General features: G+C 43.3%; 1 protein-coding gene across 1 annotated transcript in view; it reads left to right on the forward strand.

Annotated features, from left to right (window-relative positions):
• Positions 1 to 12405: 12405 nt before the first annotated feature.
• Positions 12406 to 19709, forward strand: part of RSPH3 (radial spoke head 3) — a 29170-nt gene continuing 21866 nt past the window's right edge. Inside the window, exons 1-2 of the mRNA XM_049764741.1 lie at positions 12406 to 12592; positions 15592 to 15685. Coding sequence (XP_049620698.1) covers positions 12516 to 12592; positions 15592 to 15685 — 171 coding nt within the window. The 5' untranslated portion in view covers positions 12406 to 12515. The remainder of the gene's footprint in view (positions 12593 to 15591; positions 15686 to 19709) is intronic.

Below are 19709 nucleotides of genomic sequence, written 5' to 3' on the forward strand. Positions count from 1 at the left end.
CTCTGCAAACAGTGAGAGCTTGACTTCTTCCTTTCCTATCTGGATTCTCTTGATATCTTTTTCTTGCCTAATCGCTATAGCAAGTACTTCCAGTGCTATGTTGAATAGGAGTGATGAGAGAGGACAGCCTTGTCTTGTGCCAGAATTTAGAGGAAAGGCTTTCAGTTTTTCTCCATTGAGGACAATAGTTGCCTCTGGCTTGTGGTAGATGGCCTTAACTATATTGAGAAAGGTTCTTTCCATTCCCATCTTGCTGAGAGTTTTGATCAAGAATGGGTGCTGGACCTTATCAAATGCTTTCTCTACATCTATTGATATCATCATGTGATTTCTATTTTTCTTGTTGTTGATGTTGTGTATTATGTTGATAGATTTACAGATGTTAAACCAGCCTTGCATTCCTGGGATGAAACCTACTTGATCGTAGTGGATGATTTTCTTAATGAGGCATTGAATCCTATTTGCCAGGATTTTGTTGAGGACCTTTGCATCTGTATTCATCAGCGATATTGGTCTGTAATTTTCTTTTTTGGTAGCATCTCTATCTGCTTTAGGTGTAAAGGTGATGTTGGCTTCATATAAGCTATTTGGAAGTGTTCCTGTTTTTTTCGATTTCATGAAAGAGTCTTGCCAGGATTGGTAGAAGTTCCTCTTGAAAGGTTTGAAAGAATTCATTAGTAAATCCATCTGGGCCTGGACTTTTGTTTTTGGGCAGAGATTTGATTACTGTCTTAATTTCCTCAATAGTGATGGGTGTGTTTAGATATGCTACATCCTCTTCATTCAACCGTGGAAGATTATGAGTCCAAAAATTTATCCATTTCTTCCAGGTTTTCAATTATAGTGGCATAGAGTTTCTCAAAGTAGTTTCTGATTACCCTTTGGATCTCTACCATATCAGTAGTGATCTCTCCTTTTTCATTCCTAATACATATCAAGTTTCTCTCTCTTGCTTTCTTTGTTAATTTTGCCAGTGGTGTATCAAACTTGTTTATTTTTTCAAAGAACCAACTTCTGCTTTCCTTGATCTTTTGGATTGTTTTTCGGGTTTCCACTTCATTGATTTCTGCTCTCAGCTTTGTTATTTCCTTCTGTCTCCCTATTTTTGGGTCCTTTTGTTGAGTACTTTCTAATTCTATGAGCTGCATCATTAAGCTATTCAGGTATGCTTCTTTTTCTTTCCTGATGTGTGCTTGCAAAGCTATAAATTTTCCTCTCAGTACCGCTTTTGCTGTGTCCCATAGGTTCTGATAGTTGTGTCTCCATTGTCATTTGTTTTCAGGAAGATTTGATTTCCTCTTTGATTTCATCTCAGACCCACTGGTTATTCAGTATTAGGCTGTTTAATTTCCAGATATTAAAGTTTTTCTTCTATGTCCCTTTGTGATTCACATATAATTTCAGGGCCTTGTGGTCAGAGAAAGTAGCCTGCAAAATTTCTATCCTCTTGATATTATGGAGGTATGCTTTATGTGCTAGCATGTAGTCTATCCTGGAGAATGTCCCATGTACATTAGAGAAGAATGTGTATCCGGGCTTCTGGGGGTGGAGTGTCCTGTATATATCTACTAGGCCTCTTTCTTCCATTTCTCTTTTCAGATCTAGTATATTCCTGTTGGGTTTCAGTCTGGTTGACCTGTCTAGTGTTGACAATGCCGTGTTGAGGTCTCCCACAATTATTGTGTTGTTATTGATATATTTTTCAGATTTGTCAACAATTTTATTAAATATTTTTCTGGCCCCTCATTCAGTGCATATATGTTTAGGAGAGTGATTTCTTCCTGCTGTACGTATCACTTGATTAATACAAAATGTCCATCTTTGTCCCTTACAACTTTCCTAAGTATAAAGTTTGCATCATCTGATATTAGTATCACTCCAGCTTTTTTATGAGTGTTGTTTGCTTGGATGATTTTCCTCCAGCCTTTTATTATGAGTCTATGTTTGTTCTGACTATTCAGGTGCGTTTCTTGTAGGCAGCAGAAGGTTGGGTTGAGTTTTTTGATCCATTTAGCCACTCTGTGTCTCTTAACTGGTGCATTTAGTCCATTGACATTGAGAGAAAGAATTGTCCTGGGAGTTAGTGCCATCTTTATATCAAAGTTTGGTGTGTCTGTTGCTCAGTCTTCTCTTAAAGTAGGCCGTTCAGTTTTTCTTTTAAGAATGGTTTTGAGGGGCCGGGCGGTGGCGCTGGAGGTAAGGTGCCTGCCTTGCCTGCGCTAGCCTAGGACGGACCGCGGTTCAATCCCCCGGCGTCCCATATGGTCCCCCAAGAAGCCAGGAGCAACTTCTGAGCGCATAGCCAGGAGTAACCCCTGAGCGTCACAGGGTGTGGCCCAAAAACCAAAAAAAAAAAAAAAAAAAAAAAAAAGAATGGTTTTGAGTCTGTAAAGTTTCTGAGCTTTTGTTTGTCTGTGAAACCATGTATTGTTCCTTCAAACCTGAAAGTGAGTTTTGCTGGGTGCAGTATTCTAGGTGAAGCATTTATTTCATTGAGTTTTGTCACTATGTCCCACCATTGCCTTCTGGCCTTGAGTGTTTCTAGTGACAGGTCTGCAGTAAATCTCAAGGATATTCCCTTGAATGTAATTTCTCTTTTCGATCTTGCTGCTTTTAGAATTCTGTCTCTATCTGTGGGATTCGTCATTGTGACTAGGATGTGTCTTGGGGTGTTTTTTCTGGGGTCTCTTTTAGTTGGTACTCTTCGGGCATGCAGGATTTGATCACATGTATTCTTTAGCTCTGGTAGTTTCTCTTTAATGATGTTTTTGACCATTGATTCTTCCTGGAGATTTTTTTCCTGGGTCTCTGGGACTCCAATGATTCTTAAGTTGTTTCTGTTGAACTTATCATAGACTTCTATTTTCATCTGTTCCCATTCTTTGAGTAATTTTTCCATTGTTTGATTGTTTGCTTTAAGGCTTTTTTCCAATTTCATCTGCTGTATTGAATTGTTATTCATCTCATCTTCCAGTGTACTAATTCTATTCTCAGCTGCTGTTAAACCCGTGGGAAAGCTCAACCATGTTTTTCTTCAATTCATCTACTGAGTTCTTCAGACCTGTTATTTGACCTGAAATTTCAGTTTGTAGTTTTCTGATTTCTATCTTCATATTCTTTTGATTCTTATTAGTGTTCTCTTCTATACTTTCTTTGAGTTCTTTGAACATCTTCCATATTGCGATTCTAAACTCCTTATCTGAGAGACTGACTAGTTGGTTGGTCATGTTCAAGTCATCAGAGTTGCCATCATCATTCTGTATGTCAGGCACTGGCCTGCGTTGTTTCCCCATTGTCACACTGTATTGTGGGTTTTTCTACATGTTGTGGTTGTATTCATTGGCTAAATGATGTGCACGGCCGGGAAGTGAAGCGGTGCAGGCATGCTCCTCTGTCTCCACCCTTTCTGGGCTTGTAAACTCACCTCCAGGGAAGGCAAGCTGTCCGCAGATGGGCCACACACAGGATGAAATCAGGCCGAAGATGGAGCACAGCACAGAAGACAGGCAGATAGGGGTGCTGGCATCTGAGTTCCAGCAGAGTTCAGCGGCTTTTCCTTTCTGGGATTGTAAACTCACCTCCAGGGAAGGCTCCAGGGAAGGCAAGCCGTCCGCAGATGAGCCACACACAGGATGAAATCAGGCCAAAAATGGAGCACAGCACAGAAGACAAGCAGGTAGGGGTGCTGGCATCTGAGTTCCAGCAGAATTCAGTGGCTTCCCCTTTCTGGGCTTGTAAAGTCAGCCATTTTTTATTCACTCATTTGCTCGCTGGGTAGCTTCAGAATGCAGTTTTTCGGGGGTTCACTTCCCAGGGCTCTGAGGAGAGCTTCAAGGATTCAGAAAAGACAGAGAAGCATAGGACAGGGTTCTCTTTAGGTCCTCAGTTTCCTCAGAAGAAGCACAGCAGGGCAGAGACTCCGCAGGTGAAGCAATCAGCACTTCACCTGGCAGTCCCCATAGTCAGCCATTTCTTACTCACTTGCTCACAGGGTAGCTTCAGAATGCATTTTTTGGGGGATACACTTCCTAGGGCTCTGAGGAGAGCTTGAAGGATTCAGGAAAGACAGAGGAGCACAGAACAGGGTTCTCTTTAGGTCCTCAGTTTCCTCAGAAGAAGCACAGCAGGGCGGAGACTCCGCAGGTGAAGCAATCAGCACTTCAGAACCTGGCAGTCCCCAAGTTAGCCATTTCTTACTCACTCGTTCGCAGGGTAGCTTCAGAATGCAGTTTTTGGGGGGTTCGCTTCCCAGGGCTCTGAGGAGAGCTTGAAGAAATCAGGAAAGACAGAGGAGCACAGACAGGGTTCTCTTTAGGTCCTCAGTTTCTTCAGAAGAAGCCTAGTTTCTAATTTTTGAGTTACACCTGGCTTCGCTTACACCAAGTTAGCTGCATGCAAAACAAGCGCCTTACCCATTGTACTATCCCTCCAACCCACACCCTTTTGAGATGTGCAGCTAAATCCATTTGAGCTCCAGTTCCAGTGATGCCTACAGCACTTTTTTCCTGAAGTCACATTTTGACTTTTATTTATTTATTTTGACATTTAAACAGTCCCTACTTCAAAGTTCAAATGGGTTTCCACCCATTTTCCACCCAAATTGAAAACAATTTGGAGAATTCACTCATATTGCACAAGTCTTACTGTTATAAAGTTGGGCTTACATTATATATTTATTATATAATATATGTGTGTGACTATCTATATAAAGCACAATTTTTAGAGCCCTGATACAATCTCTTTCAACATGTAATAACAATTGAGTGAAATGGTAAAACAGACCATTAATTTTTCTGTGACAGTTTCCCCTTTATAATGAGACATTGAACCATTTCCTTTTTGCTTATGGCCACACTGCTCCTCAGTGCAAAATGGGAGTGACCTCCTCCCCAGCTTCAAAGTCAGACCTGTACATCCAGACCTAGTTGGCTAGTTCCAGCCTCATGGTTGCCTTCCACTGAGCACCTCAGCCGAATGTTCCAGAAACCCCTAATTCATAAAGGAAACCACTCCGCACTGCACGTGACCAACTTCTGAACTTCCTGTTCTGTAAAACTGAATTTCCTGAATTTCGTGACAAGTGCATGAGATGAACTTACTTACTGAAAGTTAGTAGTGACCCCTTGTGGCAAACATGGACTAGTCCCGGGTTCGTGGCTCCATTCCCTGCAGAGATTGGTCAAAGGTCTTATATGCAGATTTCCCTGAGAAGTGAAGATATCAGCAGAACTTCCAGAAAGACCAAACTCAGGTAATAGATTTGACTCCTTACTAGAGCTCTCTGCAAACTGCCCTACTTGGGCATTGACACTGGCCACCCCAGGAACCCCTGTCAATTCACAAAAGTCCCTAAAATTGTCAAGTGTGTGGACCATGTCCACACTGGCAAACCCACTGTTTGTGCTTCCATTCTCAGTGCCTTTCCTCTCATAATCTTTGCATGAATCCCACTGCCCCTCCCAACCCTTAGTTTCACTAAACCCACACCCTGTTCCCCTCTTCCCTTTTATTCATTTATTTAACATGATGGTGGGGGGTGATACCCAGAGGTGCTCAGGGTTTACTTCAGACTTTGGGCTCAGGGATCATTCTTGGCGATGTTCAGAGACCATATATGGTGCTGAAGATTGAACCTGGGTAAGACCTATGCAAGGCAATGCCTCCCTTGATATTTTTTGAGTCTCAGGCCTATGTACATCCTTCTCTAATGGCAACCTTTCCACCAACACCAGACTCAAACTTCTGGCCTGGCAAACACCACCTTTGCTCAGGGGCTAGCACCCTTTTAGAGTCACATGCCAAAGGGGGCTTGACCTCCTATCCCTTCCTCCAGTCAGTATACCCTCCCCACAGAAGCCCCTGAATGATTGACATAATCCAAACTCCTCTCCCATTCTGCAAGGCACTACAGGGCCTACCTAAGCAATAACACTCTTCCAATAACACCAGCCAGGCTCCCCCTTCCAGACAGAGCCCAAGGAATTCCCCTCCACTTCACCGGAGGTGCTGGCTCCTTTCTGGGTCACAGCTGGAGAAAACATCAAGTTAAATACCATCTTCTCCGAGCTTTGTCTATACACTCATCCACAGAAATTTCTCAGGGTTGCATTCAGAAAGTCCTTTGTGTGGATGCAGAGAAAAGCTTGGGCTGTATGGATCAGCTGAAAGGCTGGTAAGAATGTCAGGAGTGGGCTGAAGTGATGGCACAGCATGTAGGGTGTTTGCTTTACATGTGGCCAAATCTGGTTGATCCTGGGCATTCCATATGGTTTCCCAAACCTACCAGGAGTGATGGAATGATTCCTGAGCTCAGGATCAGAAGTAACCCCTGAGCACTGAGTGTGGCTATAAAACAAAACTAACAAAAGTGTCTGGCAGGGCCAGAGAAATAGGAGGGAAGGTAATGCATATATCACCCACAAAGGTCCCCTGAGCACTGCCACAAGTGATCCCTGAGCACCACGCCAAGAGTAAGACCTGAGCACAGCTGGGGTAACCTCCTCCCCTGCAAAAATCTGTTTAAATAAATGTCAGGGAGCAAAGAAGGGGACTTAGACCTGAGAGAGGAAACCTCAGTTTCCTTCCTCCAGATGCTATGAGTAGCTAGCTCCATTTTAGCAGTCTCGTGCTACATTTTAACATTCCTGAAAATTCCTGGTTTTTCTGTGAGAATGGCATCATTCCCTTTAAGACCATGAATTCTGCTACCAGACCTGTGCAGAAGACTGAGAATAGGCAATAAATAGCCAGTTGTATGGTCAAACAGATCCCCTAAAAGGGCCTAAATAAAACAGATCAGCACTCACTTTCCTGAGAGAATTCCGAGGAATACTCTAACATGTTCAGACCAAGCTAGTTATGGCAAGGGTTTGCTCAGGAATCACTCCTGGTAGGCTCAGAGGATCATGTGGGGTGCCAGGAATCAACCAGGGTCAGCCTCATGTAAGACAACCATCCTCCCCACTGTACTATTGCTCCAACTCCTCAATATTTTAATTTTTTTTTCGGGTCACACCTGGTGATGCTCAGAGGTTACTCCTGGCTATGTGCTCCTGGCTCGGGGAACCTTATGGGACACTAGGGATTGAACCAAAGTCTGTCCTAAATCCACTGCGTGCAAGATGAATGCCCTACCATTATGCTATCGCTCCGACCCCAATATTTTAATTCTTGAATGTACTGAAAAACTTGGCAACTATGGATGAACTCAGAGACCCACCTGCACTGCTCCTACCACAGGATCAAGAAACCTTTAGAAGACATGATAAGCAAAACCAGGTGGACACTTGGAACATGGAGGGTGAGAGTGAGACAGAAAAACACAGCAAAGTGAGCATGAAGTTTGTGGTAGGGAAACACAGATATCAGAAGCTCATACTCTAGTGCAGGGGCTCTGGAAACTATTTTCACTCTTTTTTTTTTTTTTTTTTTGTCTTTGGTTTTTGGGTCACACCTGGCTGCACTCAGGGGTAATTCCTGGCTCTATGCTCAGAAATCGCTCCTGGCAGGCTCGGGGGACCATATGGGATGCCAGGATTTGACCACCATCCTTCTGCATGCAAGGCAAACACCCTACCTCCATGCTATCTCTCCAGCCCCTGTTTCCACTCTTGATCACTCTTCACCCAAGACATGCCAAAGCCAGCACAGCCAGAAACACTGCTGATTCAGGATATATCTGGTTTGGGTCTATGTGTTCAGAAACCTCTTGTTGATGCCAACAGTTTATGACCCCCACATTCAGTTATGTGACCCCATATGATGTTTCAACCCATGGCTTAAGAAGCTAGCCTTTGGGGGCCATTTTCAGTGGTACAGCAATTAGGATGCTTGCCTTGCAGCACTCAACTTGGACTCAATCCCTGGTACCTCATATGGCCCCCTCCCCCAAACCCTGCCTGCAGTGATCCCTTACCACAGAGCCAAGAGTTAGCCCTGAGCATCACTGGCTGTGGCTCTTGCCATCCTCCCAAAAAGAAACAAAAACAAAAGCTTATTTTAGAATAAAGTTTCTAGAATCAGACATTTGTTTAAATATTTTTTTCTGTGGCTGAAGTGTAATATGACTTTTGTAAGTTACAGTAACTTCTTTTGTGGGGCCCTGGTTCTGAATAAAAAGGGACACCTTTTTTTTTTTTTTTTTTTTGGTTTTTGGGTCACACCCAGTGACGCTCAGGGGTTACTCCTGGCTATGCACTCAGAAGTCGCTCCTGGCTTGGGGGACCATATGGGATGGGGGATCGAACTGCGGTCTGTCCTAGGCTAGCACAGGCAAGGCAGGCACCTTACCTCTAGCGCCACCGCCCGGGCCTATGGGACACCATTTTATAAAGGGCCACATGTTAGGTTTCTCTTTCTCAAGCCTAAATTTACATTTACACCTCCCCAAACTACCTAGTCATACCAAGTAGCCTATTTGGAAATGATATGAGGGAGTGGTAGGAAGGTACCTAGACAATAATCATCTTAAGGGTCATTGGAAGCTAGAACCTCCCCAAATCCTCCCTATATGAAAAGGCTTGTGACCTGGGAAGGGGTCGTTTCCTCTGGGAAATAGCCCTGACCAGTCAGTTTGGATCTTGGGGTTGATGGAATAAAATTTTGTTTTACTCCAATTGTGTGGTCTCGTCCTTCAACTCTGGACCCAGTTTCCTTAGAAATTAAGCAAATAGGGGCCGGAGAGATAGCATGGAGGTAAGGCATTTGCCTTTCATGCAGAAGGTCATCGGTTCGAATCTCAGTATCCCATATGGTCCCCCGTGCCTGCCAGGAGCAATTTCTGAGCATGGAGCCAGGAGTAACCCCTGAGCACTGCCAGGTGTGAGAAAGAAAGAAAGAAAGAAAGAAAGAAAGAAAGAAAGAAAGAAAGAAAGAAAGAAAGAAAGAAAGAAAGAAAGAAAGAAAGAAAGAAAGAGAGAGAGAGAGAGAGAGAGAGAGAGAGAAAGAAAGAAAGAAAGAAAGAAAGAAAGAAAGAAAGAAAGAAAGAAAGAAAGAAAGAAAGAAAGAAAGAAAGAAAGAAAGAAAGAAAGAAAGAAAGAAAGAAAGAAAGAAAGAAATTAAGCAAATAGAAGAATCCCCAAACACAAAAACATTAATTCCAAAAGATATATGCACACAGTGTTTGCTGCAGAGCTTAGTATAAGAGCCAAGATATGAAAACAGTTTAAATGTCTAATGACAGGGGCCAGCACAGTAGCACTAGAGGTAAGACATCTGCCCTGCTCGCTCTAGCCTAGGATGCAATGTTCAATCTCCCAGTGTCCCATATGGTCCCCCAAGCCAGGAGCAATTTCTGAGCATATAGCCAGGAGTAACACCTGAAAGTCACTGGGTGTGGCCCTAAAACAAACAAACAAAAACAAAGTCTAATGACAAACGAGTGTGTAAAGAAGAAATGACATATTATATATATGTGCATATATATATTTATATGTCATGAAATACTATGTGGCTATCAACAAAAACAAAAAGACAAAATCTTACAGTTGGCTATAACTAGGGTAAACTGTAAGGTATTGGGGGAGAAGGATAAATAAAGCTCCTTTCACTCAACTGTGAAAAATAAACAAAACTAGGTAATAGAACACAATAATGACAAAACCTTTGGCTTTAGATTATAAAACTCATTACCAAAAAGTGAGAAACAAGGTGTGAAGAGGTTATAATGGCCCCAAAGGCCGTATTTCCACCAGAGAAAGTGGATCTGGAGCAAGGGTCTCCCCAGAAAATAGTCCAAGCAAATCTAAGAGTGAAATATAAGTGACCAAGTAGCAATCTGTCTCACCAAGCCAGAGAGAAAGAGAAAGTGAGAGAGACTAGAGAGGGAGAGACAGAGAGAGGGAGAGAGAGATGAGAGTGGGAGAGAGAGACAGAGAGAGGAGGGAGAGAGAGAGATACAAAGAAACCAGGGATGATCTTTGATTTGGGTAAAACCAAGTTGTAAATTATAAACCAACAGAGGTAAATTAGAGGTGAAAGAGGTGAAGCCTAAGAAGAATAAGCTTGGAAAAACAGAGTGTGGCAAACTGCTTTTGTTATATGCTTTTGCTATGTATGTTAAAAGCAGAACCTGTCCTTGCTGTTTTCAACAAAGATTACTAAAGATTAACTCCCCATAACCTCCCAGGGACTGCAATCCCCATTGAGTGTACACAGGATGCCTTCAAGGACAGGATGTGCCAGCCACAAGATTTTCAACAAGATATGTGATCCAACCCAACAACATTAGGTGCCGACCACCACAAGACCTTCAACAAGATGAGTGGCCCAACATTATGACACATTGGAAAACTTGTGTAACACTTGTACCAGATGCTGTACCCCCTCCTTCCTCCCCTTTCTGAATTATAAAAGTTCCCCCTTTTTACTTGATCAGAGCTCTGTCCTTGTGTCAGACTCAGAAGCCCAAGCTAGCTAGAATTAATAAACCTGCTTTGCTGTTTGCATTCCTGTTGAATTTGGAGTCTTAATTTGAGGCGGTGGGCTTCCACGGACCCTAACAGACAATGTGGAGGAGTGTCTTGGGCACCCTGGGGAGAAGTACGATAACTGCACTTAAAACCATAAATACTAACACTATTATAAACATGTAATAATAATAACAACATAATTATACAATTAATTAAAATAATAATAACAATTTAAAAAATAAGGAGACAGAAAAACCTTTCTCACAGGTCAACTAAAGTCAGATATGTGAAATGCTCGGTCAGGTAGGGCCTGCAAATTTCAAACATCCATGGCTATGAGGGAATTTAAAAACCTTCTCCACCCTCCACTGTGCTACTCACAGATCCAGGGCTATCTACTGATCCCTCTCCAGCTGCTGTCAGCGAGATGACCCAGCATCAAGACGACCCAGCAGCAGGCCAGCCAGGGCCTTCACTGAGCAGAAGGGCAGGATCCTTTCTGGCCTTCCTTCCCATGGATTCCTCCCATTCTCCTCTACATCACTCATACTGCTCCCCACTGAATGGTCTCTATAAACACAAATACAGCCAAAGCTCCTGCTGAAACGCTGAGCCCTTCTCTGCAGCTGTCTACCACCCTTTATCATAAACATCCCCAAAGTGACCAACCCTAAACATTTTCTGCCTGCAGTATTTGTGTGGAGTCCTGGATTCCAAACAAGGACACCATTTTGTAAAGGCCATATGGCAGGCTTCTTTTAAGTTCTGAACAAGGGGAGACACCATTTTGTAAAGACCACATGGTGTAAGTCACATATTAGGTTTCCTCAAGCCAATTTCCATGACCACCACCTCAAGTTGGCCATACCAGGTAGCCTATCAGGGAAGGACCCAAGGGAGCAGTAGAAAAGTACCCCTAGACAACAGCCAATAATTTAAAAAACCATCAAAAAGTTAGAACCTCCCTATATCCCTTCCCTATATAATCCTTTTCATGACCTTGGGTGGGGTTCATCTCCTTCTAAAGATGGCCCTGGTCGATCAGTTTGGGGGCTGTTGGCACAAGGATTATTGTTCAGCTTTACTCTAGTTGTGGAGTCTCGTCCTTTGACCCTGGACCCTAACATTTGTAATTGAATATTAATCACCCAATGCCAACATCTTTGGACCATCAGCTTCAAGGGACACAAGCAGGATCTAGAACCTAACACCAGACACAACTCAAGCTATTTGACATCAATGACAAACCAACCCCAGTGACAAATTCTTAGTTCAGATAGTTTTAGAAATTAGGGAAATGAAGCACAAAAGCATTAAGTAGCTGGGAGGATGGAGGGAGGACTGGTTGTAGAACCCTCAGCAAAGGCCTTTCTGCAAGCCAGATTCCTAGAGTCAATGCTAAACCAAAGTATGTGCATTTTCCAGGTGCAGATCCAACTCAGGAAGCTTCCTTTTTTCCCCAAGTCCTAGGAACAACTAAAACATTGCTGGATCGAGGAAAATGGGAGGCTGTCCTGAGGCCTTTCTTGTCATCTCCAGAAACTAAAATGTGTATGCAGCAAACAGCAAGGAGAGGAGACACGTGTGAGGAATGCAAACAAGGCCTCTAGCACCTCACAGAGCTATGTGGAGGGATGCACAGAGCTATGTGGAGGGATGCCTGGCCGCCACATGCGAGCAATGGAGATGATAGACTGAAACCAGGGGCGACACAGGAGTATCTGGACCTGAAAGAAAAGCGCCATCTTAACCCGGTGAAGGAACCAGCCAAGGAGACACAAGCTCGGCCCGCCCGCTGCGCTCACTGCGCAGGCGCAGCTTGCTTGCCACGCCCAAGTGTGGCAGGGGACAATCCGGAAGTGTCCCGAGGCCCCGCCCATGAGTGGCGCTGGTGTGATATTTTCCGCCACTTCCGGCGGAAGTCTGGGTTGCCGGGCAACTGGTGCGCGCGTCCCTAGCTGGTTCTGGGGCCACCCGCAGCGCTGCGAACCCGGAGTCTCGGTTTCCGCGGAACACCCACGGGTCTTTCACGCTTCTGACCCACCCGAGCACCCCCTGAGAGCCGGGCGGCCCCGAGCCCCACGCCCCGCGCCCGCTCTAGCTACAATGAGCACCTTCACCTACACCAGCCGGCCCCGGGTGCTGTCATGTCAGCAGCGCCGCTACCGGGACGACCTGATGGCGTGAGTCCACGAGGCCGCCTCTCCTCTGGGGGTGGATGGATCGCGTAGCCCCCCTCATTCTGCAGCACTGAAAGCTCATCACTCCCCCCACCCCAGAATCCCGGGGTGTGTAGAGGAGCCCCTTTGGCTGAGGATGCTTTGCACCAGTGCAAGTGGCTGGTGCCACCCCCTGGGCCAGGTTCTGTGTACCCGGTGCCACCCAGTTAGGTTTCTGCACCCCCTCTTTGTGCAGACCAGGAGGCGAAGGGACCCCACAGTCACCCCTCAAGCCGTACCAACGAGGCTCCAAACTTCCCACCAAGTTATGCTGCAACCAGCCTGCACCCCACACTCTACCTGCCTGCACCCCACAGCAAGGAGCATTTATACACCTGTTCAACTTCTCCTAAGAGGCTTGGTGGTTCTTTTAAAAGTTTCTTTCCAGAAACTTTCCATTTTGGAACCACCGGTAGAGCCTGGCAAGAATTCGAGGCCAAGTTATCTCCTCTCAGATCTTCAATTAATAATGGGAAAGAAGCCTTGTCATGCAAGGTTGATTTCAATCATTGCGTTTAAATTCATAAGTACCGTATGTGCTTTTTCTTGTTTGTTTGTTTGGGTTTTTTTTTTTTGGTGGGGGGGAGCACATCCAGCATTGCTCAAAGGTTACTCCTGGCTCTGAGCTCTGGAATTACTCCCGACAAGAGTAATTGGGCCAATTGCCTTACTTGGACATACTACATTTGAATTATTTTAAAAAGACTATTGCTTTAAGTAAATATTTTTTTATTAAAAAAGAGAGAGAGAGAAAGAGATGAGAAAGAGACGGGGGGTCAGAGTGATAGTACAGCAGTTAAGGTATTTGCATGAGTCCCATCTGAACTCTATACCTGGCATCCCACATGGTCCCCACAATCTTACAATACCATCAGGAGTAATTCCTGAGGACAGAGCCAGGAGTAAGCCATGAACACTGCTCGGTGTGGTCCCAAAACAAACAAAAATTGCATTTGAAGGAGTAAATATTTATATTATAATGACCCAGATTCAATTTCTGCTATAATTGCTTCAATTTAACTCCTTTAAATAAATTCATTTTGGTGCCTTCAAATAGTTGAGTACAAATCTTTACTATTAAACAGTTGAACAGACCAACAGATGAAATAAGTTATTTAGAGTATGTTGATATATATTGAAGTAATCTGTTGATTCAAGTCATTGGAATGAGTGTGTGTATGATAAAAAATGTTTTTAAGTATTCTGAGATGAAGTGACAGTATAGCAAGTCAGGTGATTCCCTTGAATGTGGCAACCCAGGTTTGATCTCCATCACCATAAATGATCCCTGACTATGGAGCCAAAAGTAAGCCCTGATAATAGCAGATATGAGCCAAAATAATAACCACCATAATAATAACAAATTATCTGTACTGGTGCTTTTCAATTTATAAAAGTCATATGTTTATTTAAACAGATGAAAAACAACATGGGGCAAAGATAAGTACAGTGAATTAGACACTTTGCATGTAGGCTACCTTGGCACCACAGAAGCAGAGCCAGGAGTAAGCCCTAAGCTAAGAGCCAGGAATGAACCCAAAGCATAGAACCAGGAAAGAGCCCTAAACTCAGAGCCAGGAGTAATTCCCCAATACAGAGCCTGTACACCAAGCACAGCCAGGTGTAGTCCAGCCCTCCTTCCAAAATAAGAGAAACACTGATTAGGTTGAGTCTGAGTGGTCCTGAGAAGTGATGAGATCAACAAAGGACATGAGTGAGCTGACCCCTAAGGAAGCCTCTGAAGAGGTGGAGACCAGGTAAACAAAATAAAATAAAATAAAAATAAAAACACAAAGATTTAAGTGTTGTCCAGAGGCAGAGAAAAAGTGGTCAGATTAGCACAGGGAAGCCGACTGACAGTGAAGCAAGTGGGGATTATAAGTAACAAGAAGGCCAGGCAGCCTGAAGTGACTCCCATGAGTGATGGTTCACTCCACACTCCCCACAAATTATTCCCTAAGCAGCATGGTCCTGACCCAGGCTGGGTTTTCTAGACATAGTTGGTGCCAGTGAATGAACTGAGAAGGAAATATTGACTCTTTCCTACTGCTGATCCCCAGAATTAAAATTTTACTAACATTTAACACTATAGCTTTTAAAAGTCTGAGATGAAAGAACAGTGAGAAAATTGCCTAAGTTTTTAAAACCTGATTCTTCTTGTCATTTAACTTTCAAATCCTTGAAGCAAAGTTTTATTTTAAAAGATTGTTATCGTTTGGGCATGTTTACAACTGTACTGATGATTGTGGTTGGGGTGTACACAGTCATTGTGCAATACCACCTCCACTACCACCACCAAAAGGCCTCAGATCCTCCCCAACTGTCCTTATGTCACTTTTAGTCCCTTGTCCCCCCTCCCCCCATCCAACCCAACTCCCCACATCCCCTGCTTAGAAATCTCAGGTTTGGAATCTAAAGCCCAGGGTTTGTCATTACATAAAATTTTTGTGTCCTATCAGGTAGAGACTTTCCCAAATGGGCCCTTTCACACTTAAGAGTTCAAAAAATTTTCAGCACTGCCTGTTCCTTGCTGGGTGACTGAGGCTAATTTCTCCCTGAAGTCTACTTCCTCTTCTGCCAAATAGGAATCTTTAAACATATGTGTCTCTAAGCACGCACAATAATGAAGCTTATTCTGCACAATGAATAGAGTATGCAAAGTAATGGCCCTGTTGCTCCTTATTTTACAAACTAGTAATACAAAAATGATTCCTTGGTTGATTTTTATCTTAGCCTAACTTGACTAAAAATTAGTTGATTGAGAATAGAGAGGTAGTACAATGGATAAGTTGTTTGCCTTGCATGTGGCAGACCTAGGTTCAATCCCCAGAACCACATATGGTCCTCCTGAGTAATCTGCCAGGTGTAGCCCATGAGCAAAAAAAAAAAAAAGAAGAAGAAAAGGCTGACTTTATAGATGCCAACTTTATTAATGTAGCTATTAAGGACTTGCTGTTTTACAGATCTGAAGAACCTATGCGGTTTGGGAACATAATGTATGATCGAAGGGTGGTCCGAGGCAATACATATGCACTCCAGACACCTCCCCTGGTAAGTGTTATTGAATAAGGCCAGAGTCACACTAACTGCCTGGGCAGGGGTGAAGTGTGATTTCTAATCTCTTGCAAACTAAAAATTTTACTTAAAAAAAATTAAGATGGGGAGCCAGAGAGATAGCATGGATGTAGGGCATTTGCCTTGCATGCAGAAGGATGGTGGTTCGAATCCTGACATCTCATATGATCCCCTAAGCCTGCCAGGGAGCAATTTCTGAACGTAAAGCCAGGAATAACCCCTGAGCGCTGCCAGGTGTGACCCAAAATCCAAAATAAAATAAAATAAAGATGGATTACTAGAGAAGAAAAATTGCTTTAAAAGACTCACAAAGGGGGGCGGAGAGATAGCATGGAGGTTAAGGCATTTGCCTTGCATACAGAAGGATGGTGGTTCGAATCCCAGCATCCCATATGGCCTCCCTAGCCTGCCAGGAGCGATTTCTGAGCATAGAGCCAGGAGTAACCCCTGAGCCCTGCTGGGTATGACCCAAAAACTAAAAATAAATAAAAAGATAAAAGACTCAGAATGCCAGTTCAAAAGTGGTTGCCAGGGGCCCAAATGCAAATGTAAGCTGAATAGTTGTCTGGGATTGAATGTGTGGGTGTTCCAGTGCTGCTTACCATGGACCCTAGATTTTTACTGCAGTCAGCAGAACTCTAGGAAGCATCTAAAAGTTTCTAAATTCAGGGTCCGGGAAGGTGGCGCTAGAGGTAAGGTGTCTGCCTTGCAAGCGCTAGCGTAGGATGGACTGCAGTATGATCCCTCAGCATCCCATATGGTCCCCCCAAGCCAGAGGCGATTTCTGAGCACATAGCCAGGAGTAACCCCTGAGTGTCAAACAGGTGTGGCCCAAAAACCAAAAATAAAATAAAATAAAATAAAATAAAAGTTTCTAAACTCTTAGTTTCTCTGTGGAAATGATTAATGACCCTTTCAAGCTGATCACAAATCACCCTGGTCTAATATTTGCTTTAAGTTACATCATAGTCAAGAGCAGGGTCTTAATTTAGCCCACAAGGCTTTAATTCACTCAACATATATTTACTGAGTATTAGGTCCCAGCCAGAAGCCTCAAATACAGATGTTAGTCATCTGTGATGTGATGTTAGAAGTGATGATTTCTTGACAGAACAGTGAAATAAGATAGGATGATAAGATTAAATTTATGAGTGAGTACTCTCCAGAATTTAAGAGGCAACTACTCCTTGGTGATAGATGGAGAATGCAAGATTCTGAAGAAGGCTGATCAACATCAATTGGAAAACGCATTAGATTATATGTGTGTTTTGATTGGCCCCTGACGATGATTAGAACTTATGAGGGTGAACATGGGAATGAAGCCACATACTACCTCCTCCATATTTTAAAGTACTGGGAGTCCAGTGGGAGCACAGCAAGTTTGATAGGAAAGTTGCAGAGAAGCCTAATAATTCCATTTGCCATTATGTTGTAACAAGCAATATTAAGTAAAGTTGATGATTCCTACTAAGGCAGGCTTGGAGGTGTGTGGGAAAATGGGAGCATTGGTGGAAGGAAGGTCACACTACTGGTGGGATTTGTGTTGAAACACTGAATGCCTAAAAGCCTTGAATGCCTGAAACAACTGTATTATGAACAACAATCATAAAAATCACAGTGTTTAAATTAAAAAAAAAACTAGGTCTGAAGTGATAGTACAATGGGTTGGGCATTTGCCTTGCATGCATGCAGCACCTCTTCTTGTCCCTCAATTCTACCAGGAGTAATCCCTGAGTAAAGACCTAGGAGTAAGCTTTAAGCACTGGTGTGAGTGTTCCTTCGCATTCCCTCTCCCCAAAAATAGCCAACTGGAACACTAAGGCATACATCTGAGAATAATGTGTAAAGGATATGCAAAGTAAAAATGACAGTATGTTAGCTAAATCCATGATGGTCTTTTTTTGTTTCTTTGTTTTTGGGTTACACCTGGTGGCGCTCAGGGTTACTCCTGGCTCTGCACTCAGAAATCACACCTGGAAAGCATAGGGACCAAATGGGATGTCAGGATTCGAACCACTATCCATCCTATATTGGCTGTGTGCAGGGTAAACACCCTACCACTGTACTATCTCTTCAGCCCCCATAATAATCTAAATAAATGAAGAGAGGTCATCTGGGCATTAATTGGAAGATTCACCACAGTAAAGTTGTTCATTGTCTCCAAATTGATCCATAAGTGTAATATAATTTCTATCAAAATTCTGATCCATATAAATATAAAATAGCTCATTATAAATACATGAGGAAGAACATGGAATAAAAGAGTGGAAGGAATCAAGCCTATTGCCCACTGTTAAGACTGTCTATGACATTATCAATCATATCAAGATAAGATGCTACTGATGGAGGATTAAATACATGGACCAGTGAAACAGAAATATGCCAGCACAAATATTCCCAACAGATTTTGGGAAAGAGTCTGGGGATAAAGTCAGTAAGAGAACATTCGCTTTTTAACAAATAATGGTAAAAAAAACTTAATGAATGTCCCCCATACAAAAAATATAAAGAATTAATTGACGGTGTTTGCCTTGCAAGCAGCCGATCCAGGACCAAAAGTGGTTGGTTCGAATCCCGGTGTCCCATATGGTCCCCTGTGCCTGCCAGGAGCTATTTCTGAGCAGAGAGCCAGGAGTAACCCCTGAGCATCGCCGGGTGTGGCCCAAAAACCAAAAAAAAAAAAAAAAGAATTAATTGAAATGTGACCTAAATTTTTTGGCACATACAAAAATTAATTCAAGTGAGTCACAGGAACTGAGAAGATACCACTTACAAAGGCAAGGATATAAGTTTAATCCTTGATATTGCATCCATCCCCTACAAGCTCTGCCAGGAGTAGCCCCACTGCCCAAGCACCTCCAAATGTTACTGCTATAACAAATGGAAATAAATCAAATAGAATGCTTAATAATAATTTAGGGGGCCAGAGAGAGAGCATGGAGGTAAGGCGTTTGCCTTTCATGCAGAAGGTCATCAGTTCGAATCCCAGCGTCCCATATGGTCCCCCGTGCCTGCCAGGAGCAATTTCTGAGCATGGAGCCAGGAGTAACCCCTGAGCACTGCTGGGTGTGACCCAAAAACCACACACAAAAAAAAAATAATTTAGATGATAAACACAAAAGTTCTTTTTTTTTTTTTTTTTTGGTTTTTGGGTCACACCCCGCAGTGCTCAGGGGTTACTCCTGGCTTCATGCTCAGAAATCGCACCTGGCAGGCTCAGGGGACCATATGGGACTCTGGGATTCGAACCGATGACCTTCTGCATGAAAGGCAAACACCTTACCTCCATGCTATCTCTCCGGCCTCACACAAAAGTTCTTTACTTCACAATCCCAAGATGATATTAGTAGAGCCTGAGAAATAGTATAGGGGTGAGGTGTTTGCCTTGCATGTGGCCAGTTCCGGTTTGATCTCCAGCATGGTATATAGTATATGGCATATGGTCCCCCAGGCACCTTCAGAAATGACTGCTGAGCACAGAGATAGGAGTAACTCTGAAACTGCCAGATGTAGCCAAAAATCTGCCTCTCGATCATATTGCAGTTATAATGAATGACAGCCATGTTTCTTTTTTCCCATGATTATGTAATAGCGGAGTGATAACTGCACAGAGGAGAGTTACTGTATCCGAATGGTGTTAGAATTTATATTTTACCTTCTGATTTGTGTTTACAATCAAACCCTGAGAGAGACAGACAGACAGACAGAGAGAGAGAGAGAGAGAGAGAGAGAGAGAGAGAGAGAGAGAGAGAGAGAGAGAGAAGTAATGCCACCATCCAGATGAGTATAAGCTTTACTAGTCCTACTGATGAATGGATTTAGAGTTGTAATGTGAGTTTTGGAGCCAGTAGCCCTCCTTCTAACTACTGTATAATGCAAGCATGAGGGAAAGCTTAGGAGAGTATTTTTAGAAAAAACAAACATCAAGGGAGCTAGAGCAATAGGTACAACAGATAGTGTTTGCCCTGCACATGACTGACCTAGGTTTGATCACCAGCGTGTTGAG

This window comes from Suncus etruscus, chromosome 18 (assembly GCF_024139225.1).
Source record: "Suncus etruscus isolate mSunEtr1 chromosome 18, mSunEtr1.pri.cur, whole genome shotgun sequence".
Classification (NCBI taxonomy): Eukaryota; Metazoa; Chordata; class Mammalia; order Eulipotyphla; family Soricidae; genus Suncus; species Suncus etruscus.